The following is a 25,495-nucleotide window of genomic DNA, read 5'->3' as shown; positions in this document are numbered from 1 at the left end:
TTCTCCTGCCTCAGCCTCCCGAGTAGCTGGGACTACAGGCACCCGCCACCTCGCCCGGCTAGTTTTTTTGTATTTTTAGTAGAGACGGGGTTTCACCGTGTTAGCCAGGATGGTCTCGATCTCCTGACCTCGTGATCCGCCCGTCTCGGCCTCCCAAAGTGCTGGGATTACAGGCTTGAGCCACCGCGCCCGGCCAATTTTGAAATTTTTACTTAATCCTTATTCCTTATCACAACACATAAAAACAATATTATGTCAATAGAAGTGCTGTGAATTTGCTCTACTTTAATGCAAGAAAAGTAAAAATTTGATTTTAATCCCAATTCCAGAAGAATGAAAGGTAGCTTATCTAATGATATATTGAAATGTCATTCCCAGCAATATGGTAGTTTAGATATAAAGTATCTTAAGTGTTACAGCTCTTTTAGAATTTGTCTAGCAGGTTTTCCATAAAAAAAAAAAAAAGTATCTTCTTTTAGTTCCTTTCCCCTGCTTCTTAAATGGTTCAGAGTGCTTTTAGAACAAAATTTTAAGATTCGTTTCCAATATAAAAAAGCTGTAAGGCCAAACTCAGTGGTTCATGCCTGTAATCCCAGTGTTTTGGGAGGCTGAAGAGGGAGGATGGCTCGAGACCAGGAGTTTGAGAACAGCCTGGGCAAACATAGTGAGACACTGTCTCTACCAAAAATAAATAAATAAATAAATAAATAAAAATTAGCTGGCCTGGTAGCACACACCCGTAGTCCCAGCTACTTGGGAGGCTCTGAGGTAGGAGGATCACTTGAGCCCAGGAGTTCAAGGCTACACAGTGAGCTATGATTGTACCACTGCACTCAAGCCTGAGCAAGAGAGCAAGAACTCTGTCTCAAACAAACAAACACACAAAACAAAACCTTTAAAATACAGTAACTTCTGATACTTATAAACCTAATTCAAAAATTTCACATGCTTTTGAACCAAGATATGTCTTTTCTCTTTTGTTTCCATAAGTAGAATGTGGAATTTTTTTTTTTTTTTTTTTTTTTTTAAACAGAGTCTTCCTCTGTTGCCCAGGCTGGAGTGCAGTGGTGAGATCTCGACTCACTGCAACCTCTGCCTCCCGGGTTCAAGTGATTCTTGTGCCTCAGCTTCCTGAGTAGCTGGGATTACAGGTGTGTACCACCATGCCCGGCTAATTTGTTGTATTTTTAGTAGAGACTGGGTTTTGCTATGTTGACAAGGCTGGTCTCAAACTCCTGACCTCAAGTGTTCCATTCGCCTTGGCCTCCCAAAGTGTGAAATGTTTTCTTAATATGATGTAATTAAAGTGTCTTTTCCCCTTAAAGGAAACAACACGTTGTATGCAGCATATTAATAACAAAGAGCAGCTTAGTTTGAGTTGAGCAAGCCGAAGCAAAGCATGGCTCTGGCCCTGAGTTTTCAGTGGGACATCGAGGATTGCATGTTACCAAAACAAAGCAGAAATGACACTTTGTGGGAAGCATAATGGCAGGCAGCCATGGTCTTGGAAATTCCTTATGAATAGCTGGATTTCAGTTATGGGGTATGAAGGAGGGTGGGAAAGGGGAGAGGGGAGAGGTGATGAGCCACTATCTGTGAGTTAGAGAGAAGCTCCAACGTATATTACTTAATTACAGGACAATGGACAGAATAAACTTCAGGATCATAAGGAGTGGAAAAAAAAGAAAAAAAAAAACCTGAGCAGTCAAGTGAGGGTTAGAAGAACCATCTCTGAAGACGGAAAACTAAAGAATACTGTAGAATTGACTATGTATTGACTCTGAAGTCAGTACTAGGTAATAAACAGATCCTAATTTCAGTTGTTTATTGTTCAAACAGATGTCAGGGTAGTTAAGAGAATGAAGTGGTTGGACTTTGGCAAACATTTATTATGCATTGTTTAAACAGTATTAAGTGAAGGCCTGATCCTGTAAAAACAAGACAGTTTAGAAAAGCCAACTTCCTCATATTATCTTTTGAGCTTGGATACAGGAGGGATTAATTGGATTCCATTCAATAGTTGTTTCAGTGTTTCATCAGATAGCAGTGTAGTGGCCAAATGTAGAATTGCACTTGTTTAATCAGCTAAGGACTTGAAAACAATTATACTGAAAGGGCAAAAGACTGATGAACTACTTTTCCTTTTTCTTAAAAATAAATGTTTAAAATGGTGGTGGCTATTACTAATTATTACCACTACTGTTACATTAGACACCTGGTGAAAATAATACTTTTTTCTCCAAATATAAAACCATAAGGCTTAAAACATTTTAGTTCCACAAAGATTCACACATTTATAGTTCTCTGTTGTGAACAGTTTATTTTGCAGTCAAAGGGGAGAAAGTCAAATCATGGAGGGTCTCCTTCTGAGCCCGGGACTCAAACAGAACACGAGGTGTACTGCTAGTATCTTGATTTAAGAATCCCTGCTTTATAATATGTTTTACTTTTATTTGTTAAAATAAAGTATACATGCACATAAAAGAGATTTTAAAAAGCAAAGTGAAAGTTAATCCATACTACTTCAGACCTCCAGTCCTTCTCTCCAGAGGTAACCACTGTTAGATTTCTACGGCTCCAGAAGATGTTTTGTGAATTGTCCACCAATGTTATATATAAAACGTGCAAAGGAAGTATATGTGTCAGATAATACTATTTATATAGTTTGGTAATTTGCTTCAAGAATATCATGGAATCTAGCTCTTTCTTAAAGGCTGTATCTAACATATGGATGTATTATTCATATACTTAAGATACCAGATTTTTTGCTATTACAAATAATGGTATAATGAATATCGTCATTCATTCTGGGGGCATCCTCTGATGATATACCTATACAGTAAATTTCTAATGATGGAACACACACTTAAAATTTTGATAGGGTCACTTTGCCTTCCAAATGGTTGTGCCAATCTGTAGTCCCACCTACAAGATAGTACATTTTTATTTTTCCCCTTCCCCACAACGTATAACATTAAGTTTTAAGGTAAATTTAAATTTGGAAGCAAAGATTACCTCCTCTCACCTAAGGGTACTGGTGATATTATGTCAAATAATATAAATAACTAATAAGCACTGAAGAACTGTAAAATATAAAAACAATTAGTGAGGACAATGGGGCTGGGTTTCTGACTCAATGGGAAATATTTACTGTGGTTGTCAAAAGCTCAGGGTAAGCTTTCTCCTGAAACCAAACATTTTTTTCTAAATTTCACAGAATTTTCCGATGTTCCAGGATAGAAACTTAGAGCACAGGACTTATTTTTTTCTTCAACTCCATCATGGCTGAGAGATGTAAAGAATAGATTTGAGATACATTTAGAATAAAATCAACAGTGGATGGTAAGGGAGTGGATAGTGGGTTTGAAGGAGGAGGTGGTCACAAAGATGACCCTGGGTTTCAGGCTTAAGCACCTGGGTAGACCACTTACTGAGATAAGGACTGCATGCTGGCTATTAGGAAGCACAGTCTTGGGCATGTTTGAATAGGAAGTGAAGATGTCAAAATGGCAGTTGGCTACATGGGTCCGGATTTCAGAAGGTCTTGGCAGAGACTGGAATTTGGAAGTTGTTGCTTATGTAGTGTTTGAAGCCACAGGAGTTTGCTGAGGTACAGAATATAAATAGAGAGGAAAAGAAAGCCCGGGGCTGAGCACTTAAGAAAGCCAACAAATAGAAACCAGTTACAGGTCAGATAGGGAAGGAAGATCCAACAAAGAGGAAGGCAGAGAAAGCTGCCTAAAAAGGTGGAGGAACCAGGAGGGTGTGTGTGAATTTTTAAAGAAGGCATAATCAAGTGTGTCAAATGCTGCTGTTTTAATCCCTGGAGGAGCTACTTCTGTGAAGTGACGGATGTAAGTCAGGCTGGAGGAGGTCAGGGGTGAACGAGAGGCAAGAGTGTGAGTGCACCAAGTGTAAGCATGCTTTCAAGATGATGCCCAGGAAGAGCAAGGAAGAAAGTGAAAACTTGAGGGTGTGACACTAAGTTGGAAAATACTTGAGCAAGTTTATAACTGATGAAGAGCAAAAGAGAGGGAAGGGGAGAAGAAAGAAATGAGAGTGAATACAAATGAGAGAATGAGTAAGAGCGTAAGAGCAGGTTTCTTGAAGGCAGCAGGAAGGGGACAGATGTACAAAGACATCCTTTATTAAGAGACACTTCCTCTATCATAACAGGAGGGCAATGAGGATTGGCTACTGCTGCAGGAAGCTTTATAGCTTTGGTCCGGGACATCCAGGGAGTTCCCAGATGATGGCTTTTTAACTTTTCAGAGAAGTTGAAAGAAAGGTCATCTGTTCCAAGTGAGATGGGCAAAGGGAAAGTTAATTTTGAGGCCAGTGAAGGAGGTTTGGAATAACCATGGTAGACTGTGAAGAGAAAGTCAAAAAGAGAAACATGGTTATGCATTACCAAATGCTCCAACTAGTAAAGGCAACAGCCAAGGGGAGAGAAATCAGGAAACTGCTTGGCAAGTTATTCACTGGCTCTAAATGGTATCATTTTTATCAGAGGAAAATACCACAAGGTACATAATTAGAACATTTAGCAGTTCTTTCTAAAGTCTTTCCTAAAGAAGTTCTTTTCCAAATTGAATATAATTTGAGTTTATAACAACTGCAGCCCAGCAATTCTACTCCTAGGTGAAATAAGAATTGGAAACAAGTACTCAAACAAGTACATGTACACACATGTCCACAGCAACTCTATTGACAACAGCCAAGAGGCAGAAACTGCCCAAATGTCATCAACAGATGAATGGATAAACAAATTGTGGCATATCCATACAATGGAATATTATTCAGTCATAAAAAGAAATTAAATACTCATACTACAATGTGGATGAAACTGAAAAACATTACAAGGAAAAGAAGCCAGATATAAAAGCTCACATATTGTAAGAGTACCCACTTACATGAAATATCCAGAATTGGTAAATTCAGAGACGGAGTGCAGATTGGTGGTTGCCAGGGATTGGGGGGAAGGGAGCATGAGAGCAACTGCTTAATCGCTAATTTTACGTTATGTGAATTTCACTTCAACAATTAAAAAAAAGAAACAGTTAGCAGAACAGACATTATGAAACTAATTTCTCAATAATCACATCTTATTTCCTACCCACCCCTGGCTGGCCCCTCTCACCACCATAATTCCATTAACCACTGATAATGATTTCATCTTTTAACAATTTAGTAACTACAATAACTACATTATATATTCCCCATCACACTGCACTCTAGATATCTACATTTTGCCTCTATTTGCCCTACTAGACCTCATCCTTACATTTCTAGCACCTTCCACAATGCTTACCATATATATAAGTTTAATAAACCTATTTTACTCAAGTTTGCACGGTATACTTAGAGCATATAACTGAGTTGCTACTTTCTAAGGAAACAGAATACAATGTCACATTTAAGAATAAATTACCAAAATAATTTTCTATGGGCAAGTGATTATCATGGGGGCAAAACCCACACTGTTTGACTTCACTGTGGGGATCTGGAGTTTGGGGTTATTTTTGAATTGCTGATGATGGTAGGAATGAAGACAAAATGTAATTATGTTGTTCTGAAGGGTAAAAGACTAAAAAGGAGAGGCTATGAGCAAAAGAGTAAAGAAGGGCATGAAAAAGTGGTAGATTTCTCCACTTAGAATTAATGCGAAATTCAAGCTGCATTAAAGAAGAGAAAGCACTGGCCGGGCGCAATGGCTCACGCCTGTAATCCCAGCACTTTGGGAGGCTGAGGCAGGTGGATCACTTGAGGTCAGGAGTTCGAGACCAGTCTGGCCAATATGGTGAAACCGCTATTAAAAATACAAAAATCAGCCAGGCGTGGAGGCGCACGCTTGTAATCCCAGCTACTTGGGATGCTGAGGTGGAGGTGGGGTGGGGATCGCTTGAACCCAGGAGGCGGAGGTTGTAGTGAGTCGAGATCACGGCACTGCACTCCAGCAACAGAGTGAGACTCCATCTCAAAAAAAAAAAAAAAACAAAAAAAAAGAAAAAACAAAAACAAAAAGAAGAGAAAGCACTAACGTACTCTCATGGATGATAAAAAGTAGTAACTGAATATCACAAATTTTGCGTTATATTTCAAGGGTGCTAATTTGCCAATTATAAAATAGGTGCTTCTTCAAATAATTTTAAAAAGTGGAATGCAAACAGGCCAGAAATAAAATGGTGGTTTGTTCTGTAAAAGCTGTGCTATCTGCACTGAGTAAGCAAACTTCCACCAGCACTTCCTGTCTGAAACAAAAGCAGAGCGCCACAGTGTGCACATAAATATCAACCCCAGACACTACAAAGAGCAAACAGCATTTTCATCAGGAATTTTGATATTATGACTATTTTCGGATGAAAAAGGGAGCAACAACATCAAGTTAACTGAAAAACTATTCAAATTAGTGTTTGAAAAAAGGCTCTAGACCAAGTGGTAATACTGCTTTTGATTTCAACATAAGAAAGTCTACTGCATTCTTATTAAGTACACAGAATTGGAAAAGGAGGGGAAATGGCAGGTGGTATAGACCTGGGAATTCTAAACCACCATCCCTTGCCTGTAAGGAAGTCCCACAATCTAGAATGTAGCATCTATCTTCCCTTAGAAATTAAAGAGCAAAATTAAAGTAAAAACTAAAATGCTAACAGGACCGCCATTATTCCAGACTAATACACTTCAGGTTTCCTACAATAATCTGCAGCATGAGGTCAGGAAGACAATGTTTCAACACTCAGCTTTGGAAATTTACAGGAGCTTTGATAACTCTCTGGTTGGCTGCTGCTTCTGTTGCCATGGAAACAGACTGCTAAAAATGGGGCATGTTTCTTTAAACTCATCATACCTTCACACAAATTCCTTTCTCCTTTTTGTCAAAAGTTGGAATGAATTTAAAGTATGCTTCTCGTGATATGACAGTATGATGTCAAGCCAGGGGCCTAGTACAGAATGGCAGAGATAACATTAGCCTGTGACAGATATACATAAAGATTTTACAAATATTTACATTTAAAAATCTCATTTGGTTAAAAAGTAGTAGAAATAAAGTCTACAGTAGGATAAATGTTAAGTATAACACGAATAACAGGCACTTCAAAAGCAAAATCATCCACTTAATTGTCTGATCACCAACAATGCAGAGGTTAAAACAATACTTGATTTTTCAAACGATTCATTTTTAACCTGTAAGATCATGTTGGTTCTATCCTTAAAGTTCTAAATTCCTTATCTATATGGTTCCCAAAGAAGATAATGTTTGTTTTTCTTATTTTTAGGGCAATAAAAAATTCTACACTCCACCATGGTTTAGAATTTCAGTGTGCAGCTATAGGTAGAGCTAGTGCTATAAGTTAAAGCTCTGCTTCTAAATCCCTCTATAATGGAAAAATGTACATTGTATAGAATGTTCTCACGTTTCTTAACACAAATTCGTAAGGTGGGCCCTCTGAATAAAAGAACAATTAACAACGAAACAGGGAAACAGGGGAATATTGTTTACCTCCAATTTTTCCCACAATAGTAAGCACACACTACTCTGTTGAAGTCAGATGATCCAGACTCAGTATCTTGGTTTTTCTTTCCATTTTGTGGATTCAGGAATAGGGCTGATACAAACACACACTCAAATATATTTATACACATTTGTAGATATACCTGTGTATCTATATACACACACATGTGCAATTTGCCTAGCAAAACATAAAGACAACTAAGAACTGCCATAACGTGTGTGTTATCCTAATATCATAGCAACTGTGTGAGATGATCCAGACAATGATGGACCAAGCAGCTATGCGCAGCATGGAGGATTGCCACATTATCCCTTGCCATGCACAAGAGGCAACTGTTTTGGTATTAGAATGTCATGTTTCATGACATGTTTCAATGTCAGTAGTATGTGGAGAAAAGTTCTGATGTTTGGATGTTTTTGGTGTTTAAACTCCAAGATAGACAGTCTACTTGCTCTACTGTTTAGATTCAAATAAACGAGAAAAAGGGCAACTCTAGCAGATGATCATGCATGGTAGAATGCAGAGACTGGACACTTGCACCTCCTCAGAAATCGTATTCAGTTGGGAAATCGCCAGCCTGTGTGCATTCACCTGGTTCAGCAGCCTAGAAATTGGTTTTACTTTGCCCCTCACTGGAAAGGATGGCCAAGTGGGTCAAACGGAGCTTTAATGTGGGGTCACTGCTTGTCAGACTCCATCCTGGGAGCATTATGGCTATCACCACATCTAATCCTCATAACAACCCTACATGGTGGGTACCAATACTGAGTTTTACAGAGGAATTAAGCATTTATCCAAGATCACACAGCTAGTGAGAAGCAGAGCCAGAATTAAGGAGGAAAATTTAGTCTTTCCACAAGATAATTTTTCAAAAAAAAAAAAAGCATACAAAAAGAAGTATTTCCTAATATGCTATTAAGTTTTCGTCACTGTACCAATTAACCTCATCAGTGCTTTCGCTCACACTATCTCTATTTTATAAGAAATCTTGTACCTTAACATTCCAATAGAGAAAGTTCTTACATCAGTTAAGAGTTCACTGGTGTTATAGACCGAAATGTATCCCTCTCAAATTCCTACATGGAAGCCCTAACCCCCAATGTGACTGTATTTGGAAAAACGGCTTTTCAGAGGTAAAGTTAAATGAGGTCATGAGGTTGGGACCCTGATCTGACAGGGTTAGTGTCTTCATGAGAAGAGACACTAGAGAGCTCACCCTCCCTCTTCCTCTCCCTGTGCATGCACAGCAAGAAGGCTACAAGCCAGGAAGAGACCCACTACCATTAACTGGCCCTACCAGGCTTCCTAGCCTCCAGAACTGTGAGAAAAGTGACTTCTGCTGTTTAAGCCATGTAGTCCATGGTATTTTGTTATTGCAGTATAAGCTGACTAACACAACTGGGAAGACACAAAGAAATGTTGAGATTCTCTTTGCCATTCTGATGCCTGCTAAAAAACCCTGATAAAGCTATCTTTAGGAAACAATGGAAAACCCAATGTTTCAAACTTACCTATGTTTTTTCCTGAAAGCTTTTAATAAATTAGACTGGTGTTATGATAGTACAGATGCTCCTTCACTTACGATGGGTTTAAGTCAAAAACTGTAAGTCAAAATGCATTTAATACTTTGATAAACCCATAATAAAGTCAAAAATCCTAATTTGAACCACTGTAAGCAGGGACTATATCACCTTAATGAGGTGAGACTGATATGATGAAATAGTAATCAAGGCCTATCCTGATGCTGAATGTAGGCTTTAAAATGGTTTTAATGGTAATTTTGATGTGCTTTTTTCCTTTAGGTGATGGAATCAGAATAACCACAGCAGCCCTAGGAACACTTTCCTGATTATTCTATCCCAGGAAATAAACATCCTCCTGTGAAACAATATTTACCAAGTGAGCAGCAGATGTCATGGGCCGGCAGGTGCAAGCACCGTGGTTAACAAAATAGACTTAGCACCATCCTCATAGATCTTACAGTCTAGAGAGGGAGAGGGATATTGAATAAAATAATAGTGATAGATACATACAAAGACTACAAGGATCTAAGTCAGTTTGAGGAGGGAGGAGTGGTACTGAAGAGCCTCTGTGAGAAGGCAACATCTGAAGTGAAACTGAAAGGGTGACCTGCAGGTGTTCAGGCCAGGGGCTGGGGAGGGGAGGCATTTTAGAGAGATGAGAGATGAGGGAGAGGGAGTCCAGCGGCTTCTGGAAACATAGGCAGGGTCTTTTACCCCACGGATTTTTTATTTTATCCCAAGTACAATGTAAATCAATTACAAGATGTGAGCCAGTGACACAACGGAATAGGATTACATGATCTTTTTTTTTTTTTTTTTTTTGAGACAGGGTTTCACTCTTGCCCAGGTTGGAGTGCAGCGATGCTCCAACCATTGTATAATGACCATTGTAATACAATGATCACTCCTGACATTGGTGGAGGATGAAGGAATGAAAGGGGCCAGAATGTGTGTAGGGGGAGGGAAAGCCAGTGAGGCTGCGCTCTTTCTGCTGGAGTAAAGATGCCCGTAAATATGCGATCTGAGTAAAGGGGACCTGGACAGGGCTGTTGGCCGTGGTGATACAGTGCCGTGGACAGATGAAATATTTCTGAGGTAGAATTGGCAACTTTGGCGGCAGGACTTGGTGACAGGTTCTGAGGAGGTCAAGGAAGGTGTCAAGAATTGCTCCCAACTAGGTTCCTGGCAGGAGCCACTGGGTGGACAGAGGTGCTGTTTATTGAGATGGGGAACCCTGGAAGAATGTTTGGTGGGAGGGAATAAAAGGCCCACTGGAAACATCAGGGAGGCAGATGGCTGTGCAGGTCTGCAGCACAAGAGAGGCCCAGCCCCCAATCTGTAATGCTTGCTCATTTGGACCAAAGTGTATACAGTTTTTTTCTGTTACCTCATGAATGTGTTTGTGCTTTAACTTCTATTATCATTTAGTTTCTCACTGTTTAGGCTATCAGCTCCCTGGATGCAGGGGCTTACAGAAGTTTAACATAACTGGCATTGTGCTTTGTGAAAGCACTCAAACTTTGCTAAATAAAATTATTTCTAATAAAAAATTACATAACTTCATCTCAATAGTATGCACCTTTTAAAAATATTGAATAGTGTCTGTGAAGAGAGATCTTTCACTTTTTCATTCCTGTTGTGTAAGAACCATATCTCATATCTTTTCAAATTTACTTTTTGATACAGAGGTCTTGTTCTGTCGCCCAGGCTGGAGTGCAGTGGCGTGATCACAGCTCACTGCAGCCTCAGACTCTTGAGTTCAAGGGATTACTGCATCTCAGCTTCCTAAGCAGGTAAGCCCACAGGCATGAGCCACTACACCTGGCTAATTTTTTTTTTTTTTTGTAAAGTCGGAGTTTTGCTATGTTGCCCAGGCTGGTCTTAAACTCCTGGGCTCAAGTGATCCTCCTGCCTCAGACTCCCACAAGTGCTGGGATTATAGGTGTGAGCCACCGTGCCCCACTCTTTTAAAAAACATTTAGTGGCAACTCACTTGTATAACACTTGCAATTAGTAGAATGTTTGCAGAAAATAAAGAAGACATTCCAAAAGAAATCAAAATAGATGTTGCAAAATTCATGTGCTTATAACACCTTCTGTACGTTTTAACCATTTATTTTAATTGTTTATTTTATTTTTGAAGATGATTAGAAGCAGCAATCAAAAAAGGAAGAGCACCCCGAAGTGGCAGATGATTAAAAATCAAACAACAAATAACCATTTGAGTAATCTAGTAATGATCCAGCAATCATTCTGTGCATGGACAACAATCTTACATACCTTAACAGTGCCTTCGGGGCACCATGGCATTACATTTGGGGTGAGCCATTAATTTATAATGGAACTATAAATTATATCTGAAGGTGATAATTCCAATTATTATATTCTGTTTAAGAAGGCAGAGAAGGGTATAATACTCTTCAAATACTTACGCATAATAATAATGTGTCTATGAGATGCAGGACATTGGGGGATGAGGGGGAAAAATAGGCCAGACAAGAATTCTTTCCCCAAGAAATACTATGGGGCTAATAGCAAAGACAGCACAGATGTATATTACACGAGCATAAGGTGAAATGCCATAGAATGGTACAGATACAGTTACTGGGAATACACAGGAGAGAAGAAATTATCATTAGCTGATGGGATCAAGTGCCTTTCTTTAAAAAACGGCACAGGAATTGGGTTTTAAGAGACAGGGCCTGCAAGGCTGGAGCGAGAGGAGCAAAGCACTGAGTAGCGTTGTCCAGAGCTTTCTGTGAGGGCAGAAATGGAAATGTTCAATGCAGCAGCCACTAGCCACATGTGGTTCCTGAGTAGTTGAAATGTGGCTAATGTGACTGAGGAGCTCAATTTTTAAAACAAATTTATTTCATTTTAATTATTTTAAATTTAAGCAGCCATATGTGGATAGTGGACAGTACAGGTAGAGTATGCATAATTTCCTTCATTTAAAAAAGTTCTGGTGCTTTGGTAAAGTGATTTATTTAATCTCGATGTATTTCCAGGTTGGAATATTCATAATATCTCAGACAAATGTTCATTTTCTTCTCAAAGCTACCACAGACACATCCCAGTACAGTATGTTAATTTACTGCATTGCTGGCTGGGCCATCTACCATGAGCTTTCATGTACTTCATCTTGGCTATTAGCCAGTGTGTGGCAGAAATGGAAATGTGGCCCCCCAAGTCTGTAACTCCTCCCCACTCCCTTGACACTCATGGTTGAACCACACAATGACGGAAGCCCAGGTCCCCAGGTCACTTCTTGGAGGACAGCTGTATAGGATAGTTGTCCTGCCCACACTGGACTGTGTTTTGAGCAAGAAATGCACTTTGAATGGTTAAAACACTGCGATTGGGGGTTGACTGTTAGGGCAGTTTTTTTTTTTTTTTTTTTTTTTTTGAGACGGAGTCTCGCTCTGTCACCCAGGTTGGAGTGCTGTGGCCGGATCTCAGCTCACTGCAAGCTCCGCCTCCTGGGTTCACGCCATTCTCCTGTCTCAGCCTCCCGGGTAGCTGGGACTACAGGCGCCTGCCACGTCGCCCGGCTAGTTTTTTGTAGTTTTTAGTAGAGACGGGGTTTCACCGTGTTAGCCAGGATGGTCTCGATCTCCTGACCTCGTGATCCGCCCGACTCGGCCTCCCAAAGTGCTGGGATAACAGGCTTGAGCCACCGCGCCCGGCCAGGGCAGTTTTAGTCAAAGCAATTAACACATAACTCAGTTTTCTTTCTGTATTATCTTATTTTTTACCATTAGAGAGTCCTTTATATCAAATATCATTTTTTCCTCTTAAAATCTATTTGCCTATAATAAATATGGAACATAACTAGCTAGTAGCATTAGAATTATGATTCACTTATCTCAATAATGACTCAGGTTAAAACACTTATCTGAATTAAATCATCTCAATTTATTTGATTTTTTTCCTGAAAATTCATAATTATCAATTCTTCAGTTGTCATGTCAGAATGGTTTGTAATACTCTTCTTAGTTGTAGATCCAGAAATTAAAAGCTCATGTATGTTGAGTGTAATTAGAGAATATTTGAAGCCGTTTGTAGACAAGTTAAAAGTTGAGATTTCCTATTGCTGCTTTGACAAAAGAAACTAGTCTAAGGAGAATTTTCTGTTTTGAATTTGTTCAGGGGAATTCATGACATTTATTGCTGTTCTCTCCTACAGGAGAAAATAATTAAATTCTCCAACTACATACACTGGCTGGTATTTATCAAAAAGCTTATATAAGCATCAACAAAGCTGTGAGATGATATGTTTTATTATCCAAACAATTCTCTGCGTGATGACAACTATTCACAGGTGGTCAGCAGTTAGAACCTTTTTCCTCTTTTAAATTTTCAAAAGTTATTGCTAAATTTTCTTGTTAAGACATTCCATCAATTCTTGAATCCTACAGTGTTTGCTAATAAAGGCTGTTTTCCCCTCATAATAATTTCAGCCAACTAGCACTGTCAACAATTACAAGATTCTAAAACATCCCAATATAAGGAAGCAAGCAAGCAACTACTTGAGAAGCAGAGTAGCCTTCCAAGCCCTGAGAATAGACACATATCAGAAATATGAGAGCCCAAGCTTGTGTCTATGTGATTAAAAAATTAAATGAACCCAAATTTATCCCTCCTTCATTACCCAGAAACTTATAATTCAGACATTAAAAAAATTCTAAAGGTTGCTCTTTCAAACAACCCCAAAACAAGTTTTTCAAAAATGAGTAGAAAACCACTGTTGATATAAAATATGATAAATATTTTTAATCAGTGTCCTTTAAAACATGAGGTATAAACTATTAGGGATATTATTAATAGTCATTTATATATTTGTCTCTTTTGACAAAACAGCACAGATCTAATTCGACTCCAGGGTATCTTAGAGTAAAAAGTTAACCAAAAGTATTTGAACAACTGCTGCCATCTCAATCAACTTCCATGGATTCATGTAAACGATGCAGGACCCAATACTTAAAAGCAGATGAAGTTAACCAGGAGCTTGTCCCAAAGTTAAATTCTACAAATCTGATGAGCTAAACATTGTTGTTCATCTGCAGGCAGGATCAGTGATATACTGAATTTTGGGAGTTCAATTTTGCAAAGAGAACCAAGTTATTTTTATATGACTCCAAATTTTAAAAGTGCCTATCATTTTTATTTTTTCCATTCTAATTAAATCCACATCTAATCCTTTCAATGTCACTAACTTTGAGGCAGCAAATCGCCCTTAATGTCTATATGTGTTATTTTAGCTTCAACCCTATCTATTAGATGAGTAGAATCTATTAAATGAGTAGAAATATTTAGTCTGTTGAAATATAAAGCAAAACCCAGTTCAGTGCAACTACAGTGAGACATTAATTTTATCATCCGATTATTTCTGTGGAGTGTTTTAAAGTTTCTCACCTCTACCTCTTTATATCAATGAATTTAACAAAACAATAAGATATATAATACTTGTATTTTGTAAATATATGTAGGATTTTAAAATTTAAATTTTAAATAGAAGGAAAAAGAAATATGAAAAAAGCAAGAAGAGAGATGAGAAACTGGCATTAATGAGGCATCTTATAAAATCACTATGAAGTAGGTATTGTTTCTCCTCATTGTACAAACGATGAAGTTAAAGCTCAGAGCAGTAAGCTTGTCCAGGATCACAAACCTGGTAAATGGTGAATGTAGGATTTGAATTCAAGTATTTCTCACTCTAGGGTCTATGCTGTTTTGCCATTGTACTATTGCACCTGTATAAATCGAAAGCATGGTCAGAATTGTTATGGAAAGAATCTGTACATTATGTAATTGTCTCAACTCTATTTTGTGGTTCCTGTTGATGATTCCCTTACTCTGTTTTTATATTTTTAATCCTTGCTTTCTATGTGCCTTAATCCCATTGCTGTTGTGACATCTTTTTATTTCTACTATTCCGTTTTCCTCTACTTTCCTAGTTTTTCAGGTACACAAAAATGTTTTAAATTTATAGTATTATTAGGAGCTTGACACTTGAACTTGACTTAAATGATAGATAATTCTCAAACTTTTAAAAAATTAATGATTTAAGAAATTTAAGTTCCCTTCAATGAGTCTCCAGAAATGCGTCCTCAAAATTCCACTGGCATTGATTTTTATAAAAATCGACAGTAAGACATGCTGTGCACAAGCAGAGGCAACTCCATTGTTTGGTTCCTAGCAACAGCTATTTATACTTCATTGTGTGTCATTTATTTCGACCTAGGAGTTCTTCCTACCCATACACAAAAGTAGTTCAACTCCAGCAGGTCTAACTCTTGTTTCTTCTTCTTATCTTTTAGAAGAAGCTCAAAGCACTAGTTAGGCCAATTAAGTGTACATTTACTCTCTGGGTCTCTATAAGACAGGCAAGAGCGAGCGGGGAGGCGAGGGGGTGGCTGATGGCAGCAGCTGAAAAGGGGTTGTTGTGGGTTTTTTTGCTTCCCAAAATGACTAGGAAACCAATTTTCAAATTAAACAAGCATTGAGAAGAGTGACCCTCATGTCTCAAATTCAGGAAAACTTACTCTCTGTAGACCCTGAATTTCTTCAACACTGGCTACAGGAAGGCAAGCTGTGTACCAGTCTTGCCATGCTTCCGTATGCCAGGACAGAGGACAGCAATGCCCACACGTTTGGCTCTTTCCTTAAATCAATCAGTGAGGTGCCTGTGCAGTGTTTACTAACAATAATAATCGACCGTTTTTATTCTCAAGCTTATTCTTTGCTTGCTTTGTTACAAAACAAAATGAAGCTATGCAATGTGCTTTTTAAAACAAAACAAAAACGATGCTATGCGCATTACAACCAATTAACCTATCATTGTAGGATTTAAGAGCTAGCTACCCTCCTGGTTTTAAACAGTAAAAATCATGAGCATCTTAACTGAAAAAATGAATTTTGCTGGAATTATGTGTTTGGAAACCTAAAAGAAGCAGTGTTCTCACTAACACAGAAAAGGAAATGGCCTCTCCGAAAAGAGAGAGGGAAGAGAAAAAAAAAAAGGAAGAAAATATACAAAATGAACCTGGGAAGATTTTACTAAAATGAGGACAGGCTGTACAAGTACCCTTACTGTATTAACTACTGCAAAAGCCCTACAATTCCATCAGCTAATGAATTTTTAGTAACAGCTACCCAGAACAGCATTAACCTTTCATTTCAAATAACTTAGAACGTGTAAGGTACATGAGTGAACAGAGAGAGCAGACACACGGCATGGTAACAGACAAGACACGCTCAGCTGGCTGACCAGAATATGAATTTGGCAGTTTTGCCCCTGTCCACAGACAGACTGACCTTCCTTGAGACTTTTCTGGTTGCTCCCCTCAAGGCATTCCTTTTCTTTTAATGGTTCAAAATCCCCAGCAGTTAAAATCTCTGGGAAGCCCTGTTGCTGCTTCTTGGAGCTATCGATCATGGTGAGAGGCTTCTGGAGACAGGCAGCATCAAGCAGGAGAAAAGCTTAATTTGCAGAAGAGCGAAGTGTGGTGCTCAGAACACTCTGGTCCCTGGGTCCCTGGTTGCTCCCCACAATACCCCAATCACTGGCCAATTATATCTTTAAGCAGCTGAAGGCAGCCATTACCCTTTAGTTCCCAGCTTGACCCGCAAATACACTCATGCCGCTGGAAGCCCTTAACTCTCTCCCACATCGGGAGGCAGAGCCACACAGGCACGATTCTAAAATCCCACCCCTTTTCCCAGCCAGCCCCCTTTCCCTTGCCATTCCAGCTTCCCCCGCGCTGGGGACTTCAATCTGCAGTTTGATGGTCCGAATCATCTGACAAACACTGAGTCAAGCAGTTAAAAATAAATCTTCTAGTTGTTAAAAGAGAAGACTTTGCTGATACCTAAGAAGACAAATTGCTGCCTGTGGTCTCTCTCCCGCTCTCTATAAACACAGCCACAGGCTGTGGAAATACTTTATACTGGCCAGACAAGCACATCCATTACTCATTAAGTTCTCCAGCTACACAAACGGCAGTCTAGGGCATCTGAAGGAAGCGGCTCTTATCTCCGCAGAGGCACACACTGAATAAACATGCTACCAGCATATGTGAATGAAGACAGAGTCATTTCACTACCAAAGTTCTTTTGTGGTGTGCTTTGTGCTGCATATGGCTCTTCCTGGCAAAGCCGATGCTCTTTGTAATAGGGAAATGTACTGTAATTGCAGCTTTCTTCCTTTGGCAATTCAGACTCAAGCAGCAGTTTTCCTTAGTGCCACTAGTCGGATGGGAGAGTTAACATCGCCATGATTTTTTTTTAAGGAAAATTCTCCTCCCATGCATTAAAAGCGGCAACACTGAGAGCTTCTATTTCATAACAGAGTAAACCAACGACCAGCCCAAGTTTAATTTTACATGAGCTATCAAGGATGGGCACCTCTCCTGCAAGTCACAGGCTGCTGTTCACTGTGTATAGGGACACTGCTGGAAGGAACTCTCTAGATACAGGAATTCCAGGCAAATGTGGAGATAAGCCTGTCTCCAAATACTCCAGATATATATCTCTGTAGCCAAAATAATCTGATTTTTAAAAAAATGGTTCAAAGTGTGTTCCTTTGCAAAGAGTTCCCATAAAACCCATCAGAGGTTATAAGAGCAGTAGACTGTGAATACTGTTACATGAGGTTCTGTTTTGTCCACTTTTTTTTTTTTTAATAACTTCTAGCAGAGTGCTTGGAATATCAGGTGTTCTCAATAAACATTTGCAGCATGGTTGAGTGAATGAATTAAAGCAGAAGACAGTGTATCAGGAAAACTTCCTTTAATAATACCCAGAATTCTAAAGAAGTCCTGGGTCAATAACTAAGAGTCACTAATTTTAGATGAGCAACTAAGTAAGTTCTCTAAAGGAAGCACATTTTCTCTTTAAAAGAAAATATACAGACACATTTTAATCGTGCAGCTGATGAGACCCTCCTGTGGGATAAAGGCTTACATGTTTACAGACAGAAAAACCAATATTCTTTCCACCACTTAAACACAGGTGGGACTGGATGAAGTAATCTGTCCTTTGTCCCTGGTTCCAAGGCTGGTATGCACTAAACCCATATTGTTCTAGAAAGATTGCTATCTATCCTTTTTCAGCATCTCACAGGACATGCTTCTTGTCAACTGAAATTCCTTCTGAAGCAATTTAAGTCCATCCTTGGCAGTCCAAACCTTAGCAGGAACAAAGCTTATCACACTCTCAAAAATGCCCTCAAACGTTCTGTTACTATCTCTGACCCCAATGCTTGTATTCCTCTAAAGAAACTACTCCTGCACTTTTAAAGGAGTAATAAAAATAACCATAGTTCTTTGAGGACATTCTTTAGGTGGGTCACTTAATTAGATGTTTTGCAAAGTTTATCTAATTTAACCCTCCACAATCTGTGTGGTCGCTATGATTATTTGTGTACGTTACAGACATTTTACACGCCAAGGCTCAAGTCACAAAGCTTGTAAGTAGCAGGTATGGAATTTAACCAGTCTTAGTTCTCCAAAGCCCAGGTCTGTCTGTGGCCTTGCCCTGCTTTCTGTCTTCTAGAATATGCTCCAGCTCCAGGTTTTAATTTCATCTTGAGACAGGCTTAACAGCAGAAGCCATGACTTTGATGGTCCCCTAGTAATTCTACTCCTGCTGAGAGAAAAGCAAGCCAACATAATCATACTAAAATGATTTTATGAAAGCATTTTAATTACTCATGAAATAATAATAGCAGCCAACTTTATTTAGTGCTCACTGTATGCTACAGACTATATTATCTCATTTATCCTATTGCAAGACTTGTGAGTTCAACATTATTTTCCCGATCTACACATGGGAAAATGCAGGCTTAAAAAAATCAGTGGTGGGTCACGCCTATAATCCCAGCATTTTGGTAGGCCGAGGTGGGCGAATGACTTGAGGTCAGGAGTTTGAGACCAGCCTGGCCAACATGGCAAAACCCCATCTCTACTAAAGATACAAAAATAAGCTGGACATGGTAGCACATACCTATAATCCCAGCTGCTTGGGAGGCTGACGCAAGACAATCACTTGAACCCGGGAGGCAGAGGTTACAGTGAGCTGAGACTGTGCCCCTGCACTCCAGCCTGGGCCACAGAGTGAGACTCCATCTCAAAAAAAGAAAATCAAATACTTTGTCAGAGGTGACATATCTTATAAGTGGTGGCCAGGATTCCAAAGCAAGCAGCTTGGCTCCAGGGCCTACATGCTTAATTACTTTGCAAAAAGAACAACAAAAACAATCAACTCCAACATTTTTTTTTTTTTTAAATTTCAGGATGTTGCTTTTAAATTCTGAAAAATGCCCAACTGTTTTTAGACCACAAGCCTATAAATCTGAGTAGATGCACAACTACACCAGCCACTTTAAAATTCTTTACCATATCTGTGTGTGTATGCATCTTCAGTGTGTGTTAAATGGGTTTTTAAAAAGCTATCTTTTAAGAAACCTCTGCATGCTTATTTTTATATCTAGTAGATATCAAAATCCCAACAAGAAAACACATTATTCTGCTATAGGTTTATATCAAATGTTGTGTCTTTGTAGTTCTCAAAGAAAGTAATTTCTCTAGTGGTGAACGCACCTGAAAGAGCATTTAGTTATTTAAATTTTTTTTTGAAATAATTTCGAATTTACAGAGCATTTCCCCCAGAATCATCTCTGAATAGGTTCTAACATGATACTTCTTTACCCTAAGTGTTCTAGTGTATAATTCCTACAAACAAGGATATTCTCTTACAGAACCAAAATATAATCATCAATATCAAAATGATATTGATGATTGCTTAGTCAGTATAGATATATCAAATTAACATTGATAAGAAAAAAAGCAAACACATAAAAAGAGGAAACAAATTAACATTGATATATCCGCATTCAAATTCCACCAATTGTCCCAACAATATCATGTATAGTAAAAGGATCCAAACCAGGATCACATATGGCATTGAGTTCTTAAGTCTCTTTAGTTTTTGTCCATCTCTAACATTCTCTCAGTCTTTCTTCACTTATCTTTCCTTGAATTTTGATGATTACAGGCCAGTTATTTTGTAGTATTATCCTCAATTTGAGTCTGTCTGTTGTGTCCTTAGGAAGGTTCTGGTAATGCATTTTCAACAGGAATACCCCAGAAATAATGATGCAATATTTGCATCCTATCAGATAATACACAAATTCAAGTATATTCAGTAAATGTCTCAAAACTGATGATGTTTATTTTGACATCTTGGTACTGGCCAGATTTCTCCATGGCGAAATTATTCTTTTTGTATATAATTATTCTGTAGGAAGGTGCTTTGAGAACAAGTCATTGGTGTACTTGGCTAAATTATTTATCACTATGATGGTTGCCAAATGGTGAATTTGAAAACTCCATCATTCCCTCTTCATTTATTAGTGGCACATCCTGCTATAAGAAAAAAAAAATTCTCTTCACATGGTTTATGTTCCCTATTTACAGTCTCCTATTTCATGCAATAGCTTATAATCTGTGACTTTCATTATTTATTTTGATGCCCAAACTGTCCCAGATTTGGCTAGTGGGAACTCCCACAGTTCCTTACTGTCACAATTCTATCATTCTTTGAGCAGTTTCTTATCTTCTTACTCCCTGGCACAAGATGTCCCAGGCTCATCTTGTACTTTTTCCCTGCCTTGTTTAGAACCCAAGGTCTGAATGCTAGGTGTGCTCACTGCCGCAAGGGGGTCACTGTTCCCAGGCCTTCTCTGCAGACAGAGCTGGGGAACATGTCTGAGTTTATATGTATATGGATGTATACACACACATCTACATAACATTTATATCTCTATATATGAATGGATGTAAATATACATCTATATTTAAGTACATATGTCTGTATTTATTTTTATGTATTGAAAACCATGAGTTCATCCCAATGCCTTCAATTCCATTCCAGTGCCACAGGTTCACTTTTTTTTTTTTTTCTCTGTATTTGTGGCCCCTTCTCCTACAGGAAGAAACCTGTCTCCCATAGCTTCTGCCCCTCCACTCATGGACACCCTGTATACATCACCACCACTGCCGTGGCTAAAACTGTGCAGAAGCCTCTTCACCCTATACTGGCCTGCCTCCCCCTCTCCCACAGGGCAGCTGCCCAGCTCAGCCCCACACAATGCCTTTTCGGATGAATTAGGGAGAGATGGAGGAGACCTGCAGTATCCCTCAGTAGAAGAAGCCCACACCACTGTCACCTGAATTGCTTTCCAGTAGGTTTGCCCTTGTTCCTTACTAGATATGGTACATCATCTTCACTATCATTTGGCTCTAATGTCACGAGTGACATTTAACTTCAAATAATATGTGATGAAAGTCACTTCTGCTATGATAAATCTGCTTCCACAGTGTATGTTTGTATGCACACTGAAAAAGAGCTGTTTTAGTATGAAAGAGATGACCATAAATCAAGTCCATTTTCCCACCACCCCAAGCAGATATTTAATAAGTGTGAGAAAAACTGTATGGCTTAGAGAATAGGAACAATCCAAGAAAGTCTTCAGGGAATCAGAATACAAACAAATGCAGCTCAAGGGACTTACACAAAAACTTGGCAGAGTTAATATATGCTTATAAAACTACTGATAAAAAGAGTATTGCTGTGATGATACTGTACTTCACTATGAAAAATCCTGATAATATTTTCAACTGGGCAATGTTTCACAATGTAAAAACATTCAAGAGTAATGAATAAAATAATTAGTAACAAATGCAAAGAGACGGGTAAATACTGAGGCATACTTTTCTGGTAGCATTCTTGACACAAAGATTGAGTAAAGATGACCTTTTCTTTTCATCTTCTGTGTCTCAGTACTTGGTAATAGATCCTCAGCAGCTATTCACTCAAGTGAATAATAGTAAACTTTGCAACTTCCTTTGCAAAGGCTGAGTCAGAGTATTACAAAATCTACATAGATAATGAGATTGGATATATTTAGGAAGGAAAATTTCAGTCTAGGGTACACGTAAATTTTTTTTCCTAATGTTACCATATTTTTAGTAAAATACATGTTTGATCCATATTTTTCTTCCTTTTAACTTTATAAACACCACTGTAAAATACTATACCTTTAGATCGTTACTAAATGGTTATGGTAAAATTCCAACTTTTAATTTAAATTTTTTTTTTTTAAACAAAGAACAATTAAATAGTGTTATCTCTCAAATCAGATAGCATGTATTAAAAGTTCTTTACAGTTATCACTTTTTAAATATATATTGAAAAAGTCCTTCATTTTATCACTTTAAAAATATATACTGAACATACAGTACTTCAGATGTAAACAGATTAGCAAATTAGCCCCTATGAAAACCGCTGTTTCATAAGGAAGGATACATTTTTCTGACCTTTCTAGGGTAGTAAGATTTTGAAGGAAAACATCCATGTTTCACAGTTAAGTACTGCAGCAGAATTGAACACCACAACAGGGCAAAACAGTCTGATCATTGGTTTGTTATTTGTGCTTGTTGTCCCCCACCCCGGAACAGACCGGCACACCAGCACATGCGGCACCTACCTCCCCGCCGGGTTTGCTTCACCCTCTCTGAGGACATGAAAGGCAGTGAAGGTTTTTTGGGGTTGGAATTTCCCCATGCATGGTCTCATGACTGGCCTGTGCTCGGGCTGAGGGAGAGTACTGTGTGGGACAAGGGAATGGCAGCATGGGCAGAGGATAGCTTGCGTGGCTCCTCAGACAGCCGTTCACATGATGGCAGCAGTGTGCAACACAAACGGCAGCAGTGTGCAACACAAGTGTTCTGACTACACTTGTGTAAGAGACTGGGGCCATTTGTCTCTTCCTGCTCAAATTGTTAGCATGAGTAATCAAGAAATGACAGAACATACTTTTATCAACTTAGAAAAAGTCATTCAAATCCTTTCTCCATTTCTAAGCTTTATAGTTACCTACATAAATACAACTGGCTACAAGATTTACAACAAAGAGCTTTCCTCAGATGATATGATCAGTCTTCCTCAAATTCTGAGATAACTTCCCTAGCTATGGATATTTGAAAGACTTTTAATGTCATTTCATCACCTCATTGATACAAATATGTCTAGACCTCATTAATGTAACTCACTGAGGGCCAATGTGCATTTACTAAGATCATTCTACGCACTGGGGACATGTTAGGTGTATGTGGGACACAATCTCTGTATCTTAAAGAATACAGTCTATAGCTTTTAACAATTTCTGACTGCCACTTTCTCCTCTTTTCCATTCTTTTGCTTTTATTAGAATGTTCTTTATACTAGTGCTTCTGTAATTATCTGTGGTTAAGAGAAATATTTTAAAACTTCCAATCTGCTGTAGATCAATATGTGGTTCCACCATGCATTGCTAGTATACTGGGTCACATTAGTTTGGTAATAACCAGACTAATCTGCACTCTGTTGAACAAGAGCAATCCACTAATCACGCACTTGAGCGTCTCACCAGTGTCGTGCTGCTGTCAAAGTTTCTAAACACTCCCAATTTCTCAAGTTATCTCACAGGAGAATAACAAAAAGCCTGTAGGATGGCACAGCACATGGACCACGCTGACTAGCACTGCTTTCTACTCATCGACTTCAGTCTAGTCCTCTGACCACTCCCCAGACTACTAGTTCATGCCCTACTTGCATCCTCTTGAGACTTAGTTTTAAGTCTAGGATAAACTATTTCAACCACTAAAGTCTTTCAATGTCTTGATATTCTGCCATTGCTCCTTGCTTATCCCCTGCCCACAAACGACTAATCTCAGTCAAGCAGTCAATCACAGAGTCTCAGGATTTGGTAGAACAAGCACTAGGACATAAATTTCCCAAGTCCAAAGATGTATTTTTGGGTATTCATAAACTCCTTATGGAAATGTATGCAATTTGTTTTCATTTTGTTAACCTGGAAAAAAAAATCTCCTTGATCACCTGGATGAGTATTTTATAGTCAAGTGTTGTCATACAGTAACAAAACCAGACATTGTGAGAATGACATGTTTGAGTCCAGAGAAGGCAAAAAGATAGCCAGACTGTAATAGTTTGAACAGAGAAAAGGAATGGGATCTATGAGTCATGATAGCATAAACCAGTGCTAGAGCAGTAAGGACCACTGTCAGGTGTCAAGCAGCAATCACATTTATGTAAAAATGCATCATGTCACAGTAAGTTAATATTGATTTGAATTTCATTAGCATTGTGGATTTCTATAATTAATATGCAAAGTGTTTCAGTTTTGTCACTGTATAAGTGCTACTAAGTACAAGGAGTTTACACTTCATTCATTTATAATTGTACATAATTCAGCAATGTTATATTAACAAAAATTAAGTCATCTGGCTGGCGCGGTGGCTCATGCCTGTAATCCCTGCACTTTGGGAGGTGAAGGTGGGTAGATTTCTTGAATTTGGGAGTTCAAGGTCAGCCCGGGCAACATGGTAAAACCCCATCTCTACAAAAGAATTAGCCAGGTGTGGTGGCATGCGCTTCTGGTCCCAGCTACTTGGGAGGCTAAGGTGGGAGGCTCACTTGAGCCCAGGAGGTCAAGGCTACAGTGAACTGAGATGGTGCCACTGTACCCCAGCCTTGTCGACAAAGTGAGAACTTGTCTCCGGAAAAATACAAAAAAAATTCCCTGCCCCCCAACACACTGAAAAGTCAAACTAATCATCTAAAAACTGTTTTTAAAAGGTCTGTATATTACTTAAGTTTGTGAAACACTAGTCCACCGTATAAATATGGAGAGAGGAGATGCTACTGCTTGGCTTACACAACACTCTCTTAAAGTGGGAACTAAGCATTTGCCTTTGTTTACCTAATCTGACTGACTGTCCTATTTTATTATCTTGGGAGTTACGGCAAAGGTAGAGAACAACAAAAGCATAGCTTGAGAAGTTAAGGAGCCAAGATGACTACCAAATCTAGTATGAAGTTATGCCATGCCCTCATATAAACTCCAAAATGTTTCCTTCATCTCTTACTGACTTTGAATCTCCTGCACCTCTGTTCCATAAAGCATTTTCATTTTCCTCAAGATTACACTACGCTACCATCCTCATAGCTTTCTCACCAAGTAACTTGGGCCCCTAGATTCGCTACCAATATTGAGATCTTCAGACATAAATTCTACAACACATTCCCACTCCCATCCTTCCTTCCATCTTTGAGGAAGAAGTAAATTTTTTTCTTGCCATAGGGAATCCAGACAATTTGTTTAGGTCTGTAATCCCTCCTGCCCACTTACAAAACTGTGATCAATGTACTATACCTCTCCACTAGGATCCTTTGTGCCTACCAAGATATTTGCATTTTCCCTCAACTCCTCTTTTCTAATCTCCTAAGATTTGGACTTTCCATTTCTGCACCATCTCTCTTAATAATTTCAAACTGTGTACTGGCATCAACTATTAACTCTAAACACCCACCAATGCACATATACACATGCACACA

General features: G+C 38.8%; 1 protein-coding gene and 1 pseudogene across 7 annotated transcripts in view; one reads left to right on the top strand and one right to left on the bottom strand.

Moving 5' to 3' along the window:
- MRTFB (myocardin related transcription factor B) overlaps nucleotides 1-25,495 on the bottom strand; it is a 213,888-nt gene that overhangs the window by 64,510 nt on the left and 123,883 nt on the right. The window contains exon 1 of one of the 7 annotated variants that reach the window (XM_010366555.2): nucleotides 16,355-16,704. The exons of the other annotated variants lie outside the window; for them this stretch is intronic. Coding sequence (XP_010364857.2) covers nucleotides 16,355-16,475 — 121 coding nt within the window. The 5' untranslated portion in view covers nucleotides 16,476-16,704. Of the gene's footprint in view, nucleotides 1-16,354; nucleotides 16,705-25,495 lie in introns of those variants that run through there. 7 annotated transcript variants of the gene reach the window in all.
- On the top strand, nucleotides 409-452 carry LOC115895335 (annotated as a pseudogene).

The sequence above is a fragment of the Rhinopithecus roxellana genome, chromosome 20, assembly GCF_007565055.1.
Source record: "Rhinopithecus roxellana isolate Shanxi Qingling chromosome 20, ASM756505v1, whole genome shotgun sequence".
In the NCBI taxonomy this organism is placed as follows: Eukaryota; Metazoa; Chordata; class Mammalia; order Primates; family Cercopithecidae; genus Rhinopithecus; species Rhinopithecus roxellana.
The sequence above is the reverse complement of the archived record's forward strand: the minus strand, read 5'-3'. Positions and strand labels throughout refer to the sequence as shown.